The sequence below is a fragment of the Cavia porcellus genome, unplaced genomic scaffold (genome assembly GCF_034190915.1).
Source record: "Cavia porcellus strain 051 isolate PalLab524CR breed Dunkin Hartley unplaced genomic scaffold, mCavPor4.1 scaffold_31, whole genome shotgun sequence".
Lineage (NCBI taxonomy): Eukaryota > Metazoa > Chordata > Mammalia > Rodentia > Caviidae > Cavia > Cavia porcellus.
The window spans coordinates 46,004,969-46,021,769 of NW_026947514.1; the positions used below are offsets into that span (position 1 = coordinate 46,004,969).

Consider the following 16,801-nt stretch of genomic DNA (forward strand, 5'->3'; position numbering starts at 1 on the left):
ATCAGGCCTTTCTGATTCTGACTTGATGTCTTTTTTCAGTGTGTATCTGCTGCTAAATCCCATAGCCTCATCTTCAGATCCATGGGTAAGGATGGGATAGGGGTGAGGGCCTTTAAGAAGGAGGTTGCACAGCAGGAGGTGAGTGGTGGACAAGCTAACTAAACATCTGGTTCCCACTGCTCCCCATCACTTGGTTGACAGCCAAGAGCTCTGCTCCTTGGCAAGATCAACAGCACCAGTAGATTCTCATAGGAGCCGGAACCTTTCTGTGCACTGGACAGGAAAGGGATTTAGGTTGGTGCACCTTATGATAGTCTGATGTAGTAATAAAGTACACAGTAATAATAGAAATAAAGTGCACAGTAAATGTAACTTGCTGGAATCTCCTGGAACTGTCTCACCAGCATTTCTTCACCCATACCCAGCCTTGATGGAAAATTGTCTTCCACGAAACTGGTCCTTGGTGCCAGAAAGGTTGGGAACAAGCTGTCTGATTCATTGTTTTGTCTTCATTCTCCCCCAGCCAGGTGGAACAGCCCTGTGTATCCTCTGGATGTTACATTTTTTAAAAAGCAAAGAACCCTAGTTTTTAAAGTATTCTAATTGACCTACTGGTCAATTTAAGCACAGTAAAATCTGTCTAACCAATTAGACTAGATAGTTCATGTTAATGTGAATTGTCAGGGAAGAACAACTTTCCTTAAGTTAACTTTCCTTAAGTATTTTGTTAGTGCACAGTTCCTTTTGTCCTTCAGTTGTGTTATTCTTGTAAGTCAGGAGTTGTGTTAATGCTGTTTAAAAATTGCTTGTGGGTATGCAACGTGTTAAATATTTCAATCGCAAAGTTTAATAGTATGTTGAACAAATAACTTTGTTCAGGTTATTTGTCTCATTTCTGTTTTCAAACTTGGGTCATTGTTGATACAGCTTGAATCAAGCATGTTCTGCATTTTAAAATGGGTTATAAATTAATTGAAAAAGACAAAGTTAAATATACTAAACTCAAGTTCATTATGTTAATAATACACCTATTTCTTCCTTGGTTAACAGACAAGTGAGAATAGCTTTGTCTTACAAAATTGTAAGTTCTGTTAAAATGGTTCTGGTGAAGCCTTGTGTTCAGTAATCTCAGATTTATTCAACCTGAAAAGCATATTTTCTAAGGTTTAAAATAACAATTCCCATACATACCTATTCATATACATACAGCTTTTCCCCGCCAAAAGCAAAACTGGGGATCAGATTTAGAGCCTCACTCATTCTAAGCAAGTGCTCTAGAGTAGAGCAACTTCCTAGCTTGTTTTTATTTTGAGAGAGGGTCTTGATATATTGCCTACCTTACCTCAAATTTCCAATCCTCCTATCTCAGCTTCAGAGTAGCTAGGATTAAAGGTGTGTGCCACCTTGCCCAGTGGAATTTGTTGTTTTTTACTTTTACCTGTTTTAAAGACTTCCTTGTCTTAGTTACTTTTTTTGTTGCTGAGACAAAATACCCAGCACCCAAAGGTAAAGGAAGAAAAGTTCATTGTAGCTTATAGGATCCTGGCTCCAAGGCAGGGTGGCATGCAGAGGGGCATTACAGAGGAGAAACAGTTCATTGTGGGCAAAAGGCAGTGAAGTAGTGAATAATCAGCAAGCAGCAAATGGGAACAGCAGCACTTTTTCTGTCCATTACATTTTATCCAGGCTGTGTACCTTTAGGATGGGTAGCAGTTAGTTTCTTCCTAAGTCAAGAGGATCCATCTCCCTCTGTCTGGCACTCCCCACACTGTGTTTTTTCAGCATCTCAGTTGTCTGTCCCAGGGAACCTCTGTATTGTGCTCTTATCTATCTGCCATCTTTACTGGAAGAAAATAACATTTTTATCACTTTAAAGTCATTTGGAACTTGATTAAATTGTGTATTGTGGTCTGACTGGAAATTTTGAAGTTTACATTAATTTCTGGGTAGTGTATGAGGAATGTTTTAGACAGTGTATGCTTGAGTATATACGTAGTTCCCTTTAATCGCTTACCAGACCAAATCTTCGTGGTTTTTTGCTAATGTTGTAGCATAATATTATAGAAATTATAAAAACAACCCATTTTATCAAATTTATTTTGTAATTTTTCTGTGTATGGTGTACTTAAAACTTTCAGTACCTGCCCTAGCAGTGCTGAGAGATAGATAGTATGTGAAACAAATGTGCTGTCTGATTGATAACACATTGGGGTTAACTGTTGTGTGGTTAAAAACAAAGATGTGGAAGGCAGAATCCATAGGGATGATAAAAAGTTAATAAAAGAAAAAACCTAAAATAAAACAGAAAACTTTCACTGAGTTAATGTTATTCTTACAAGTCATAATGTCATGTGTACTATGTCATATTGGGAAAAATGAGAAGTTATAAAATTTTACTAAGATAAGATGACATTGATTCTGATATTAAGTATTATGATTGATGACTTTTCTCATTCTGAAAATAGACTATGCACACCTGGGTACCACACCATTCACTCAACTGTTCTAAGTTGAGTGAGTTTTATTTTTCTAAGTAAAGACTGCTCATCTGAATCAGTGCCTCTTACTTGGTCACCTGCAGAAGTCTCCAAATTGAAGTTTTTCTGTTTTTTCTTAGCCCTCTTAACTGTTTTCCCCACATAACTGCAAGGTGATCTTTAAAAGGTAAATCAGATTATTCTGTTTTAGTGCATAATCTCAGTTCCTTAAGAGGTCTGTGACTTTTCTACAGCCTCATCTAATGAAATTTTTCCTTTAATACATTGCAGCCATACTAGTTCTTCTCTGCTGCTTTTAGATAACAAACTTTTTTTTCCTTATGTCTCCCTACTTACACAATTTCTTACTATGCCTAGTTCATATTTGCTAGACTATCATTTTTTCATATAAGCCTAATCTAAATTTATAAGGTAAATTTTTTTCTGTGATTTTTCTCCCATAAAAGTCTGTGGACTTTTGTTTCATAACATTGACTATAGCATTGTGTCTGTCCATACTTCCATGTATCTTATCAACAGTGCATTTTACAGTGTTTGTGGCATTTTACAATACAGTGTGCTGACAAGACTGTTTCTGTTGCCAACTTTGGCTCAGAGTAAACAAGGAGTTCAAGGACAATCAATAGATATAACTCTGATTTTGAATACAAAGTCAGATGGTTCTATTTTGTAAAGAACTTTTGTGACATTCTTGAAGATTCTGTCTTTTGTTTTACTTTCTAAAGGGTCCTTAAGTTATTTAGGAGGATTGAAAAAAGCTCCTCATAGGGCAAAGCCTCCAAGTGAAATTAGCACATTTATTACCACTTAGCTGTTGTACTTAAGGATATTGCTGGTAGCTTATGGGAGTAAGAGTATCTTTGTTGTCTGAGACCATTTTGAACTGCAAATACTGGATAGTAAGTCAGACTGCCCTTGATTTTTATTTTATTTTATTCCTTTGTAGACACAAAGGAATCAGGAACTTGTTAAAAGATAGCATTTGATACAGGGCGGGTGTTTTGAAAATGTTCATATTGTGCTCACTGTCCCCTGCTCCTTAAATTTGGATTTTTGGTTAAAATCTTGTTCATGATTTCCCCTTGGTGCTTCTAGTCTCTGCTGCAGGGACTTTGCTCTTATAAGTCTCTTGTATCTGAGAAGTACTAGTTTCTACTGTTTGCTGCCAGAGACTGAGTTTTTAAAAGATTTCAAAGTCTACATAGAAATGGATCCTCATACCTAATTCACACTGCTTCAGAGTAAGGAATATATCGTATGACAGAGAAGTTATGGGAATTGTTAAACAGCTAATCATAGTGGTTCATAAAGAATCTAGGATGGCTGTTTTCTTTTAGGATTCAGATAGATTATAGTGACTGGTATTTATGAACACATTGTAGAGGAAGGAAGTATAAAATGTGGAAATTTTAGGAAATTATTTGGCATGCCATTTAAGTGGATATAATCATTTCACAGTTGAGTATGGATTTTTCTGGAGTTGAAGAGAATTTATAATGGGAGCAATTTAGAAATGTAAACCACTGTCAGTGGTACATACAGATGTGGGAAATGAGAAAAACTTGAGAGAATAACAAAAACTTGAGCCCTGAGAATTACTGTGGTTAAAGATCAAGGAAAGTTTCTGCAGAGGTTACTGAGGAGGAGCAGGAAAGAAACAGCAGGAGATAAGGAATCCCAGAACTTAGGAGGATTCAGAATTCAGGGATCTGGGAAAGCCAGCAGTGGCACACAGTCCAGACAAGTTACAGAAGGCAAAACTTGAAGACCTGGCTTTAATGTTCTTAGTGAAAGCAGTTTCCTTTCAGAATTAGACTGTAAGTGAATGAATTAACAGGTGACTGTGAGTATACAGTAAGAGTAAACTGGCTGGGAAGAGAACAGTAGAGGAAATTTTTGGGAAATGTTACAGAATTAGAGATGAGCTATTATGCTGTTTGTATGCATAAGCCCTTGTGTATAAACTACAAGACAGTTGTTTTATATGTGGAGTGTACATTTAGGTCTGAGCTCTAGTGTCGGGGATTTTGAATTAAATATGGGCTCTGCCACTTTGAGTTTTATAACTCTGGATAAGTTCCTTAATTTTAGTACCTCTTTCTTTCTTTCCTTCTTTCTGTCTGTATCTATTTTTTTTATCTTTTTGAGGCAGTTTCACTATGCAGTTTAAGCTGGCCTTGAACTCACTTTGTAGCCCCACACAAACCTCAAGCTCTCAGTGATCCTCCTTTTTCAGCTTCTGGAGTACTGGAATTACAGGCATGCACCACCATGCCTGGCTGTTTATGTATTTCTAAAATAAGAGTGAGGCCAGACATGGTGGCATACTCTAGTAATTCCAACTCTTGGGAAGCTGAGGCAGGAGGATCACTGTGAGTATGAGGCTAGTGTGGGCTACATAGTGAGTTCAAGGCTAGCCTGAACTGCATAGTGAAACCCCTGTTTCAAAAAGACAAAAAAGTTAAAAAAAAATGATAGCCAGACTTTGAGAATTAAATGAGATAAAACATCTTAGGTGCTTAGAGTTTATAGCACACAGTAAATGTTGGTTGTTAGTGTGGTTACCAGGAAGGAATATTTATTATTGAGTTTTTAACATTGATAATGTAAGTATATTTACCTCAATTCCTTGATTTTAAGTTTTGATTTCATGGAGTACTGGACATGGTAATTTTTTCTCTACTTTCTGTCTTCCTTAACTGTGGTTTTATTTATAATAGCATTTCTCTTTGTCAGATACTCATAATGTGTAACATCTATAATAATAATTCCCATCCTTGTTTTAGCCTTAATTCTATAATTTAATGATGGATTAAAAGCTTGATATCAGTTCTTTGCCATACTGCTTTTTCTTTTCTTGGTTGGCTAAAGTTTTTTTTCTTGAAACTCTTCAGTAAAATCTAATGGTTTTTGTATTTCCAAAATTTTGTCAAGTTATGATACTTCTTGTTTTTGTACTTGAATGATAGTTATACTGTTTTCCTTTTAAAATTGTTACATAGAGCTTCAATTTTCATTGAAAAATTTTAAAGCATTCATTATTGTACTAGTCTTTGTATTCATGTTGCTGGGCAGAGGTCTGTATCCAGTGTAAAATTTTTACTTTTTATGTGTTTCTGTAAAATTGCACTCTTATAATAAAAGCATTGTTGTTCTTTTGAGAGTGCTAGGAATTGAACCTAGAGCTTCATGCATGCTAGCTAGGCAAGCTCCTGAAACAGTCATGGCAAACATCATAGATACCAGGTGCTCAGACTGCAACCCAAAACCCACTTATTTATTGCAAAGTGCTAGCACTGCAATTAAACCTGAATACAGAGGTTTTAATTTACAAAGAAGTGTCCATTTTGCTAAAATTTCCATGAGAAAGGTGCTTATGTTTTGCTCTGCACACTACAGTTTGAATGCTGGCAGCTAACAGATGATTTGTTTTAGAGAGATGGCTGCAAAAACTAAGATGCTGGTAATGATATTTCTTCAAATTCCTTTCCAGAAACTCTTTCCTTTCACTTTCACCAAGTCGGGCCACACTTTTGTTAAATACCATTTGACACTTGATGGGTGACACGTGACACTTGCACTGCATAGAATATGTAACACTTTCCCATTGCATCAAATCACTCCAGATGACTGTCCAGGTGACTGTTGGAATAATCTTCCACTGTCTGCATTCAGTTTTGGGTTTTCTGCTATAGTCATTTTTGGTATTCAAGACTTGGAACGTAAGCACAAATGAAGGAAGGAAGGAAAGAAGGAGCAAGCACCCAATACAAATCTATCCCCATATCAAAGATAGTAACACTAATTTATAGTACTAAAGAATTGGATATTCCCTGAATCAACAGTCTAGGGAAATGAGTCTCAACTGGGCGTCTTGTTGAATTTGGTGAGCAACGGCACAAAGAGGGGCAGTATTTCGCTGACCACCAGTTTATGGCCTGCTCTGAAAGAGGCATCCATGCACATTTTCTACCTTGTGGGGGCTTTTGCTAAAATCACTAGTCCAGCAAATATATAAACCAATCTTTCTCTCTCTCTGCCTCCTATCTCTGTGTCTCTCTGTCTCTCTCTGTGTCTCTCTGTCTGTCTCTATCTCCCTGTCTTCCTTCCCCTTTATCAGCACACTCACTTGCCATGCAAAAGCCCTACAAGTCACACCTAATGAGTTATGAGTCATGATGTCATTACCTTTTGCTACTACTCCTTACCGAGCATGCATGTGACCTCTGTTGGTGCTGTTATCCAATGGTTGGCCCCTGGAACAGCTTGGCTCATGTGCCATAAATTTGGGCATTCAGCAAGTGTTTAATTTTTTCATTGGAAGTTGTGTGTTCTTGGAATAAGTGAAGTTGTTTGTATCAGGTTAAGTGTATGTTGAGTTTCCTTTTCCCATCTTTCTTATCATTTTCATTTTGTTGCTTAGAAAATAATACTTAATCAAAGAAAACTTTATTTCTGCTTTGTATTTTGTTGCCCTTTTTCCACCTTGTTCTACCTTTACTGTTCTTAGCACTATGTCCCATTTCCGATATTTGCTTCTGATTAGGTTGTTTCTGGGATGATGTTACTTTTTACTTCTACTGTGAAGTTTTACTATTTTATGTTTCACTCTTTTGTGGTCTTTTCTGTGAGTTCTTTCTTAAGAGCTTTGCTTTTGACTTTTGTTTCCCAGAAATGACTGCTAGTTTAAAGGTTTTAAATTGTAAAGATAGGGCTGGGGATTTAGCTCAGTGGCATAAGCGCCTGCTTTGCAAGCATATGGTCGTGAGTTTGATCCCCGGTACCAATAAAAAAAAAAGTATTGATAATTTTATTAGAATTTTTATTTGCTCTGACCGCCTTTTTCTTGTGTTTCTTCACTTGCCTTTTTTACTGTTTTCCTTTTAAAAATACATTGAGTAAAAACTTTTATTGTTTACTAGCATTCCTCTCCTGAGAGGGATGTGCCTTTTGGATCACAGAGATGTCTGTGCTAGAGGTTGGTGCTCACTTTTGTTCTTTTGGGGCTGTGAGTGTGAAATGTGTCCTTTTGGCTCTTGTTTCTTCTCCTGGAACAGACCTGGATCTTAGCATAGGGAAATCTCTTTCCACTCTGCCTCAGTGGCTAGTTGCTCACTTGGAATAAAATTTGTGTAATTTTTTCTCCCTTTTTCCCCGCCTTCGGAGGTTTCCTGTCAAAAAACTTCCTGCCTTGAACTTTACACTTGTTTCTTGCGTCAGATGAGGGCTGATTGGTTTTCCTTTCTAGCTGTGCTTGTTGAATTTTGAAAACTCCTGTATGAATCCATTGCTCCTCTATTGACATGAGCATATTTGGGCAACTTGACTGAATATGGTATTTACTCCACATTGCCTTTATGGAGCCTTTTCTGGTATTATACTTTGAAGTTAGAGGAATATTTGGTGTGAGTTGTCTTTTGGTTTCATATTCTTTCTTTTAAATCTTTCTTTCTTTCTTTTCTTTTTTTTTTTTTTTTTGTGGTACCAGACATCAAACTCATGACCTTGGCGCTTGCCAGGCAGGCTCTAGTACTGCTGAGCTGAATCTCTGGCCTCCATATTCTTTCTTTTGATTGAGAACGAAAAGGAAAGAAATTGTTTCTGGTTTAAAACTAGAAGTTCTACAATTCTTTGCAAAGATCTGCCTCTTGATTGATTTATGTTGGAAATTTGAGATGGTATAATGTTACAGTGACTTTTCCAATTTACTTTGCTGACCATGTTTTAGCAGTCATTTTACTTTATTTTAGAGCCTTGCGTTGACTCAAGAACACTAGATGATAGATACTTCATTCTCATAAACCTGTATTAACCGTTTCTAAGTCTGTATTAATTTTGCCTTTGTAGTTAAATAAAGGAGAATTGACTGCGCTTCTGCATCAGCTTCAGGAGAAGGACAAGTTGCTTGCTGTTGTGAAGGAAGATGCTGCTGCTATGAAAGAGCGGTGTAAGCAGTTGACCCAGGTGAATTACTCTTACACTCAAGGGATGTACTCCAACTTAGAATCAATGAAAGCTTTAAAAGTTGTCCGTGTGCCTCGAATGAATAATATATTGTATAATAAATTTTCCCAATACAATCGGTTCTATTTTAGAGTTTTTAGAGTTCTATTTTAGAGTTTTTGGGGAGAGGTATCTTGCTGTCTCATGACTTATTACACCCATAGGGAAGTTAGGAATTTAAAATAACAATACATGTTAGGTATTCTATTTTTATGATAATAAGAGAGCTCTTTTAAAAGCATAAACTTGCTTTAGCTGAGTGTTACACACACACTTGTAATCCCAGCACTTTTGAGGCAAAGCAAGAGGATGCAGAGTTCTAAACCAGCCTGGGCTACATAGTAAATTCGAGGCTATCTTGAACTCAGCGAGACCCTGTCTCAGAAAAACAACAACAACCACCATGAAACAAAAGCATTCAGAACTTCTAAAATTCCAGAAATTTTAGAGGAAAAACCAGCCTGTGAAATACACTGAGCAAGAAAAGAGACTTGAAACTAGAAAATACAATCCCCTTTTTATTTTTTCTTTTAAAGGAATGTTGCCGTAGAGTATATGAGTTTTTAACTCCTCAACCTAGCTACTAGAAGATACCAGAAGAACCAAAGCTCTTGTCTGATAGAAATTCTTTATGTAATCTGAAGTAAATTTAAAAGTCAGTGGGAACATCTGGTTAGATTAATCAGAGTTCTCATAAACATGTTTTCTTACAATTATAAATTCAGTGTTTTGACTATATTTAAAAACTAAAACTAGGTCAACTTTATTTTTTGGTAATTCATTGTGCCACATATTTAAGATGTATATTCAAATATAAATAAAATACCTAAAATAACTCCTATAAGCAACCATAAATTGTATAAAAATCTTAAATTTTGTCAAATAGTTTTTTAGAGTAGAAGCATGGATTTGCCACACTTGCAGATAACTTTAATGTTTGCTTACATGTACTTTTCCTTGATGATGAAACTTTTACTTTCCCTTATTCCAAACTTCTGTAATCTATATATCTTTATTTCTTCCACTAGGAGAGATACCTGTTCAATAGGCTCTCCCAGACATTTTTCTGTATACCAGAGGAAAACCTAATGCTTGAGAATGCTAACTAACTGGTTTGCGTTAAAGTATTATTACAATCAATTTAGAATTTATTCTAGGCTGAGTCTTTAACTCCTAACCAGAACGTACATTTGGAGTAAAACAAATTGATGTTGTGTTTATCAAGAGAATTGATTCGAAGAGCAGGTGAGAGACAAAGACTTTATTTTTTTTAAAGCAAAACCCTTTAATCATGATCATTTTACTGATGCTAGGGTCTTCTTATGCTTATAAACTTATAGTATATTTTTAAAAACAAGTTTTTCATGATGTCATTTCTGGTTTACTCTTATAGGAAATGATGACAGAGAAAGAAAGGAGCAATGTAATTATAGCAAGGATGAAAGATCGGATTGGAACATTAGAAAAGGAACATAATGTATTTCAAAACAAAATACATGTCAGTTATCAAGAGACTCAACAAATGCAGATGAAGGTATAGTTTCATTCTTTGAAAATAAAATAATGAAATTTGAAAACGAGATGCGTACATTCATTTAATTAGCTAACTTTTTAATGCGCTTAGTGTGTTGATGTGCTAGACTATAGGCATACAAGTGACTAAACTCCCTCCTTGGCATAGGTAAATACATTTTCTGGGCAGGAATAAATTAGGGACGCTAGAAGTAGATGAAAAATACACCTGTGTGATGGATGATATTGTATAGTTGGGGCCCTGGATATGGGAAGTGGGCAAGAGAAAGATTGATTGGGAAGACTCCTTCCCTGAAACACAGATTGTGTTAGCCTTCTAGATTAGCCATCAGTTAAGATGAAGAAATGCACCCTGGATAGAAGAGTAATTTGTTATGATTCTTCAGTGCTCTGTGCATCTCTTTTGGTATTGTACTTTTGAAACAGTACTCGCCAGGTTTTCCCCTACAGTGTTTACAGTTATGAGAAGTTGGGAAGAGTTGTGCTAAATGAAAACCAGCATTGCAATAAAGAAGGAAGGTCTACAGAAGAGCACTGTTTTAAATGCAGACTGGTAAGCCAGTGAAGGAGTTTAGGCAAATGTGAAGTGAGACTCATCTGGTGTTTTAATTATTACGCCTTCACCCATGTGGAGAATGGAACAAAGGTTAAGTGGAAGACTTGTGAAGGAATGTCAGTGATGGAGAGAACAAGGTCTGAAATAAATGTTGACTGAAGATTTGGTGTATACACAGGAATGAGTTAGATGGGACATGTATTGGAAGGGAAAAAGAATCGTAACTTGCACAGTTTCAGCTTAAATGACCCTTTCAGATTTTTCGTTGTTCATAGTCTTTCACCTGTCGTCTTTGAGTGTTTCAGGTGGTTCATTTTTGCGGGTTTTTTTTTTTTTTTTTTTTTTTTCATGTAGCATTCATTTTCTTTATAATTCTAGATACCTAAAAACTGGTATATCATCTTTCCTCCTACCCTCATATCACTACTGAGAGATTTTTTTAGGTGTGGGGTTCTGGGGATTAAACCGTGGACCTTTGCCCTGAGCTACATCTCCAGTTTTTTTTCTAAAAAAAATTTGAGATAGGCTCTTGGTAGGTCACTGGTCCAAGGCTAGGCCCAAACTTGGGATCCTTCTGCGTCAACCTCCAAGACTGCTGAGATTATAGTTGTATGCTACCACACCTAGTTGATAAGAGATTCAATGAACTCTGGGCCAGTAACTCTTCAAAATTGTTATTTTCATTTGCTAGTTGTTGCTTCAGTTTGGAAGGTCTCTTATCATCTCAGATACAATCTGTGTCTAACATTCCTGTCGTCAGGTTTTGTTTTTATTTTTCAGTTTAAGGCCTTATGTCTCTTATACTTGAATCCCTTGTCTCTTTCTCCCTCCTAGTCCACAAATCCCTCTGAATCTTACAGGTACTTGATTTGTAGTTACTATTGCATTCATTTCTTAAATATCATAGGATATTTCATAGTAGGATAATTATAGCTCCTTATTCATAGGTTTCTCTTTTATATTCTAACTTGTAATTGATATCTAATTATTTTTGTAAAATATTGCTCTGGTCATTATTTGCCAATGTACTAATTTTTGCTACTATGAAAATTCCATTTTCCATTGAGATGTCACTGATAATAAAGATGCAGGTGACATTGTTGTCACATTGTTAACTTTTTCTGATGCCTCTACTTTTTATTCATCACACTCTTCCATCTTCCCATTCTGCAGCCATTGTATGCTTTTCTTTCCTATCAATCAGGTTATTGAATTAATTTTTCTGTCAGTAATTACTGCTTACTGTTCATTTGAAAATTACTTATATCAACATTTTTTGTTGAAGATGAAAAATATTTAAATGACTTAATTTGTCTACTTAATTACTGTTAGAAGTCAGAATGTAGAGTCCATGTAAATCCTCTGAAAAATGAGTTTCTTAACTAAATTAAGATTACTGGTATCTGTTAATTTCCCATAAAAGAATAATTGTATTAAAGTAAGACATGTTCTTACATGAATATATGATTCAATAGTCTTTCTTTTCTGATTCTGTAACTTTGAAATTAAAAAAAACAGATATCTGAAAAAACATTGTGGTAGGTTCCAAGGACTAGGAAGACAGGCAAAGAAAATTACTGGTTAATGGATATAAACTTAATTCTTTTTTTTTTCTTTTTTTCCTTCCCCTCCTCCCCTTTATTCCTCTGCTTCTCTTTCTCCTCCTCCTGTTTGTTTGTTAGTTGAGACCCTTTATGAGAGTCTCTCTATGCAGGTCGTGCCTGCCATGAACTCACTACCATGTGTAGCCCAGGCTGCACTTGAATTCACCGCGATCCTACTGCCTTACCCTCTCAAGTGCTGGGATTACAGGTGTGCACCACCACACCTGATTAGTTTCATTTTAAGAGTTACAAAGGTGAATGATACTGATGATTGTACAGTAGTATGGATATATTTAGTATGACTGAACTTTACATTTGAAAGTGATTAACAGTTTGCATTTTATGGTGTCTGTTACCACAAAAATAACTAGATGTCCAACTATTTTGGATGAGATGGAGCATGTTCAGGTTAGTATGAGCATAGACAAAGTCATACTAATTTAACAAGTAGGTTTTTTAAAAATTAGATTGTACTGCTACATTTGTGATGTACATAATGATCAATTCATCAAAAAGAATTTTTCTGTATATGCTATAACTTGATTTTTTTACACATTCCCTTCCTTTTTAACTCCTTCTGTCCTCCTCATTTACAAAGCTTTGTTTTCATGTTTTCCTTCTTTTCTCATTTTACTTTTCCTGTCTTTCATTTCCCCTTTAGCACATAGTTTTTTGTGTTGATATATATATTTTTTTATTTTAAAGAGAATACAAGAGCTAGGAGTGATGGCACATGCCTATAATGTCAGCACTTGGGAGGCTGAGGCAGGAGGATTGTTGTAAATTCAATACCAGCCTGTGCTACAAAGTGTGGTCAAGACCAGCCTGAACTGCATGGCATGACCCTGTCTCAAAAAGACAAAACAAGAGATAGAAAGAGAGAGACAGGCAGACAGAGAGACAGACAGACAGAGAATAAAAGAAAAATACAGAATTTTACACAAGATGATAAGAAATTAACAGTGGTTATTATATTACATATTATGTCTTCAAAATAGATGCTCAGAAATTGAAAGAGTAGGACCATTGATTTTATTATGGTTCAATTGTAACATAAGATAAGTTGAATATGTTTCCAGGTTTTAAACTTTAGATTACTAAAACCTGTTATTTTAAAATATTGAAAAAAAATAAAAATATTATTGATACATAGCTGGTATATTCCAGGATCATAACAGGCTTAATTCTGTAAGTCTGAATACGAATTCATAAACGAACTTTTAGTATTGAAATTTTGCATATTTATTTTGTATTTTCAGTATGATAGAAGCAAGTATTTACTTGTATTTTTTTTTTTTTAACTTGTATTCTTGACTGCTGTTGTAGTTTCTGTTTACTTCGAATTAGCAACAAAAATGCAGTTCTTGGCCACTTGTGACGCAGGCCTATAATCATAGGTATTCAGAAACTGAGGCAGAAGGAATCTCTCTGTAAATTCAGAGCCAGCCTTATCTCCTGGAGCAACTTAGTAACACATATCTCAAAATAAAAAAGGCCTGCTAGTAGCAAGTGTGAGGCCTTAGGTTCAATCCTCAAAATTTACAAAACAACTTACTTTAAATGTGTTCATACATATTTGAAACCATCAATTCAAATTTTATTTTATTGATGCTTTTTGATACGCTCATTATAAAACTTTTTAAAGGTAGCTTCGTTATCCTTTGTTTTCTAAGTCTTGTATGTGTGAACTAGTTTCAGCAAGTTCGTGAGCAGATGGAAGCAGAGATAGCTCACTTGAAACAGGAAAATGGTATACTGAGAGACGCTGTCAGCAACACTACAAATCAACTGGAAAGCAAGTATGTTTCCAAATAAGTTTTTTTTTTTTTTTTTTAATTAAATGGCAGAATAGTTTGTTAGGTCATTAAAATGGTACTTAGAATAATTAGTTGCATTTTTCTTACGTGAACTTCTAAAATTGAGTTACTTTTCAAAAACATTTGTTGTGTGAAAATTATTAGCTATATAGAAAATATGTATAATTACATACAAATCACTGAACACTACAGTTAGTGGAAAAATATACAGATTTCTGAGACTGAATTTGCGAGTTCTAAATCATTTATTCCTACTAGAGTAGTTCTCAAACTTTATTATTCAGCATAGCTAACTTAGAAAGCATTCTTACTGTCTTATTCCTGAAGGTTTTCTGACCCACTGACCTGAGGTGGAGCTCAGAAATCTGCATGTGAAGACATGTTCCTCTTAACAATGCATGGTTGTTTGTGAGGTCATTCTTTAAGAGCCAGTACCCTGGAGAAAGTAGTACTGTCCTTGCACAGAGTAAGAATTCTGACTGGTTAATTTTTAATAGGTTTTCAGAAGATCAGTTTGAGAGTGACACTTTTTATCCTCATAAGTTTTTGGTTATCCATTTTTCTAGATATTTCTTGGCAGTTTTAGAATTTGTATAATTGTCATTAGAATTGTTTGGGAATTGCAAGTATTTATTTGTGTTCTTTTTGTTGATTTGTAAATGGAATTGTTACCTCAGCAAAATTAACAAAATGTGTTGTATTTATCTGTCCTTTTGTATGTATAGTGATGGATGGTTCCTAATCCAGTTGTTGTTTTCAGGCAGTCTGCAGAACTAAATAAACTACGCCAGGATTATGCTAGATTGGTAAATGAGTTGACTGAAAAAGCAGGGAAGCTACAACAGGAGGAAGTCCAAAAGAAGAATGCTGAGCAAGCAGTTGCTCAGTTAAAGGTAATACATCCCCCTTTATTTATCATTCTATGAATAGTAGAGTTACTTGATTCGTGATGTTATATATATGTTTGAGAAATATAGTTTGAAGCTTATTAAGAACCATAGCTCTGCCTGTGTAGCAATGTGTGACCTAATGAAATAATTGAACTTGAAGCTAAAGACTGAAAGTATGAAAAATGAAATTAGCTGACTGACCAGTATAAATACATGGTAGAATTTTCTTTTACGTATAAGGGTTAGGACCTCCATGTATCAGCCAAAATCGTGTAATTAAAATTACTTTTTGCATCATTTTTTCATCCTTGATCCTTAATCCTTTCAACCTTAATTTCTCATTAAGTCCAATACAACCTGTTTTCTTCAAGCCCTGGAATAGATGAGTTTTCCATTGCTTTTGCATAAAATACAAATACTACCCCAGTAGCTTACACTCAAGTCATGGTATACAAAAATCACATACTTTGTCTTCAGTTACCAGAGTGGCGCTTGGTACAATGAGATGCTCATAATGTGAAGAGATGCAACGATAGGATGGCTCAGGATGAGAGAGGGAGAACAGATTTAGTTCTCTCATCTTGTTTCTGCCTGGATGCACTCATTCAGCTTATACGCTTATAAGCAGAATTGTCTTTTCCTCCCTCAAGAGCCTCATACCCTCATAGGCAAAACTTTTGAAAGGTGATTAAATTATGGAGGCTGTATAGCTGACTTTCTGTAAGGAAATTAAGTCTGGTTGGAAGAGGCAGGTACCTGGGGGCATGGCCTGGAAGGGTATATTTCCTTTCCCATCTCCTCCCTTCACTTTGTGCTTCCTGTCTAGCATGACCCTCTCCCACGCTGTTCCCCCATTGGAGCTAACCAACCATAGCCTGTAACAAGAGCTAAAATAAACGTTTTCTCTTTTAAGTTGTGTGTGTTGGGTATTATGTCAGCAATGAGAAAGTGACAAGACACTCCTTTTATTGAGAAGGGGATTTGTTGAAGATACAGTCCAATAAAATGGAAATGTAACCTCATTATACCAAATACATTCTTGTCTAGATCATAGACACAGTGAGACCTTGAGACCATGAATGTGAAACGATTTGGAACTGGAAAATGATAAGGGGTTTAAAAGACTTTGAGACTTACCTTGAAGTTTTCTTAGATCTAGCATGATACAACATTAATGTCTTATTTAAATTTGATTTTGGTGGTGGGTTTACTGCTGGCTTTGTAGGTAAGGAAATTTGTATTCCACAGATATGAATAGATTACTTTAAAGATTACAGTCATAATTGAAGTATTGTACAATAAGTATGTATAGTTCAATATATGAATTTTAGCAAAAAAGATACCATCCTGTCTTTTGGATATTTACCAGCTGAAAAAAGATTGATGGGAAATATGTCATAGCTAAGTGGGTCAGATACATACATAATAGTAGTAGCTATCTTGATCTAAAATCACTAATAATTGCATTTCTGAATATATTTCACATTGAAAGACAAGATGGCAGTAACTGATAAATAATGGCAGCCAGACGATGTTTATCTGCCTTTTTAAAATGTTGGAGACAAATTGAGTAAGCATTTTAAGATACAACACTATAAGTAAAGGGAGCTTCTTTCTTTTTTTCAAAGTTAAAATTTTTTGATAGTGCTAATTTTTACTTGTTCCCTTTTTAAATATTGAGGTTCAACTCCAAGAAGCTGAGAGAAGGTGGGAAGAAGTTCAAACCTACATCCGGAAAAGAACAGCAGAACATGATGCAGCACAGCAAGGTAAAGGGAAAAAGTACTCACATAAATTTTGGGTAAAATTTCTTCTCTTCTCCATTTGTGACTTCAGCTCAATAAAAATAACGATTACTCTTTCAGATTAACTTTATCTCCTTGGCATTTTTTAGGATTTT

At 35.4% G+C, this 16,801-nt stretch overlaps 1 protein-coding gene across 5 annotated transcripts in view; it reads left to right on the top strand.

Annotated features, from left to right (window-relative positions):
* Window positions 1–16,801, top strand: part of Ktn1 (kinectin 1) — a 113,497-nt gene that overhangs the window by 44,450 nt on the left and 52,246 nt on the right. For all 5 annotated transcript variants that reach the window (XM_013155243.3, XM_063241026.1, XM_063241027.1 and 2 more), the window contains exons 6-10: window positions 8,346–8,462; window positions 9,895–10,035; window positions 13,887–13,993; window positions 14,772–14,904; window positions 16,583–16,670. In XM_013155243.3, the coding sequence (XP_013010697.2) occupies window positions 8,346–8,462; window positions 9,895–10,035; window positions 13,887–13,993; window positions 14,772–14,904; window positions 16,583–16,670 (586 nt within the window). The remainder of the gene's footprint in view (window positions 1–8,345; window positions 8,463–9,894; window positions 10,036–13,886; window positions 13,994–14,771; window positions 14,905–16,582; window positions 16,671–16,801) is intronic.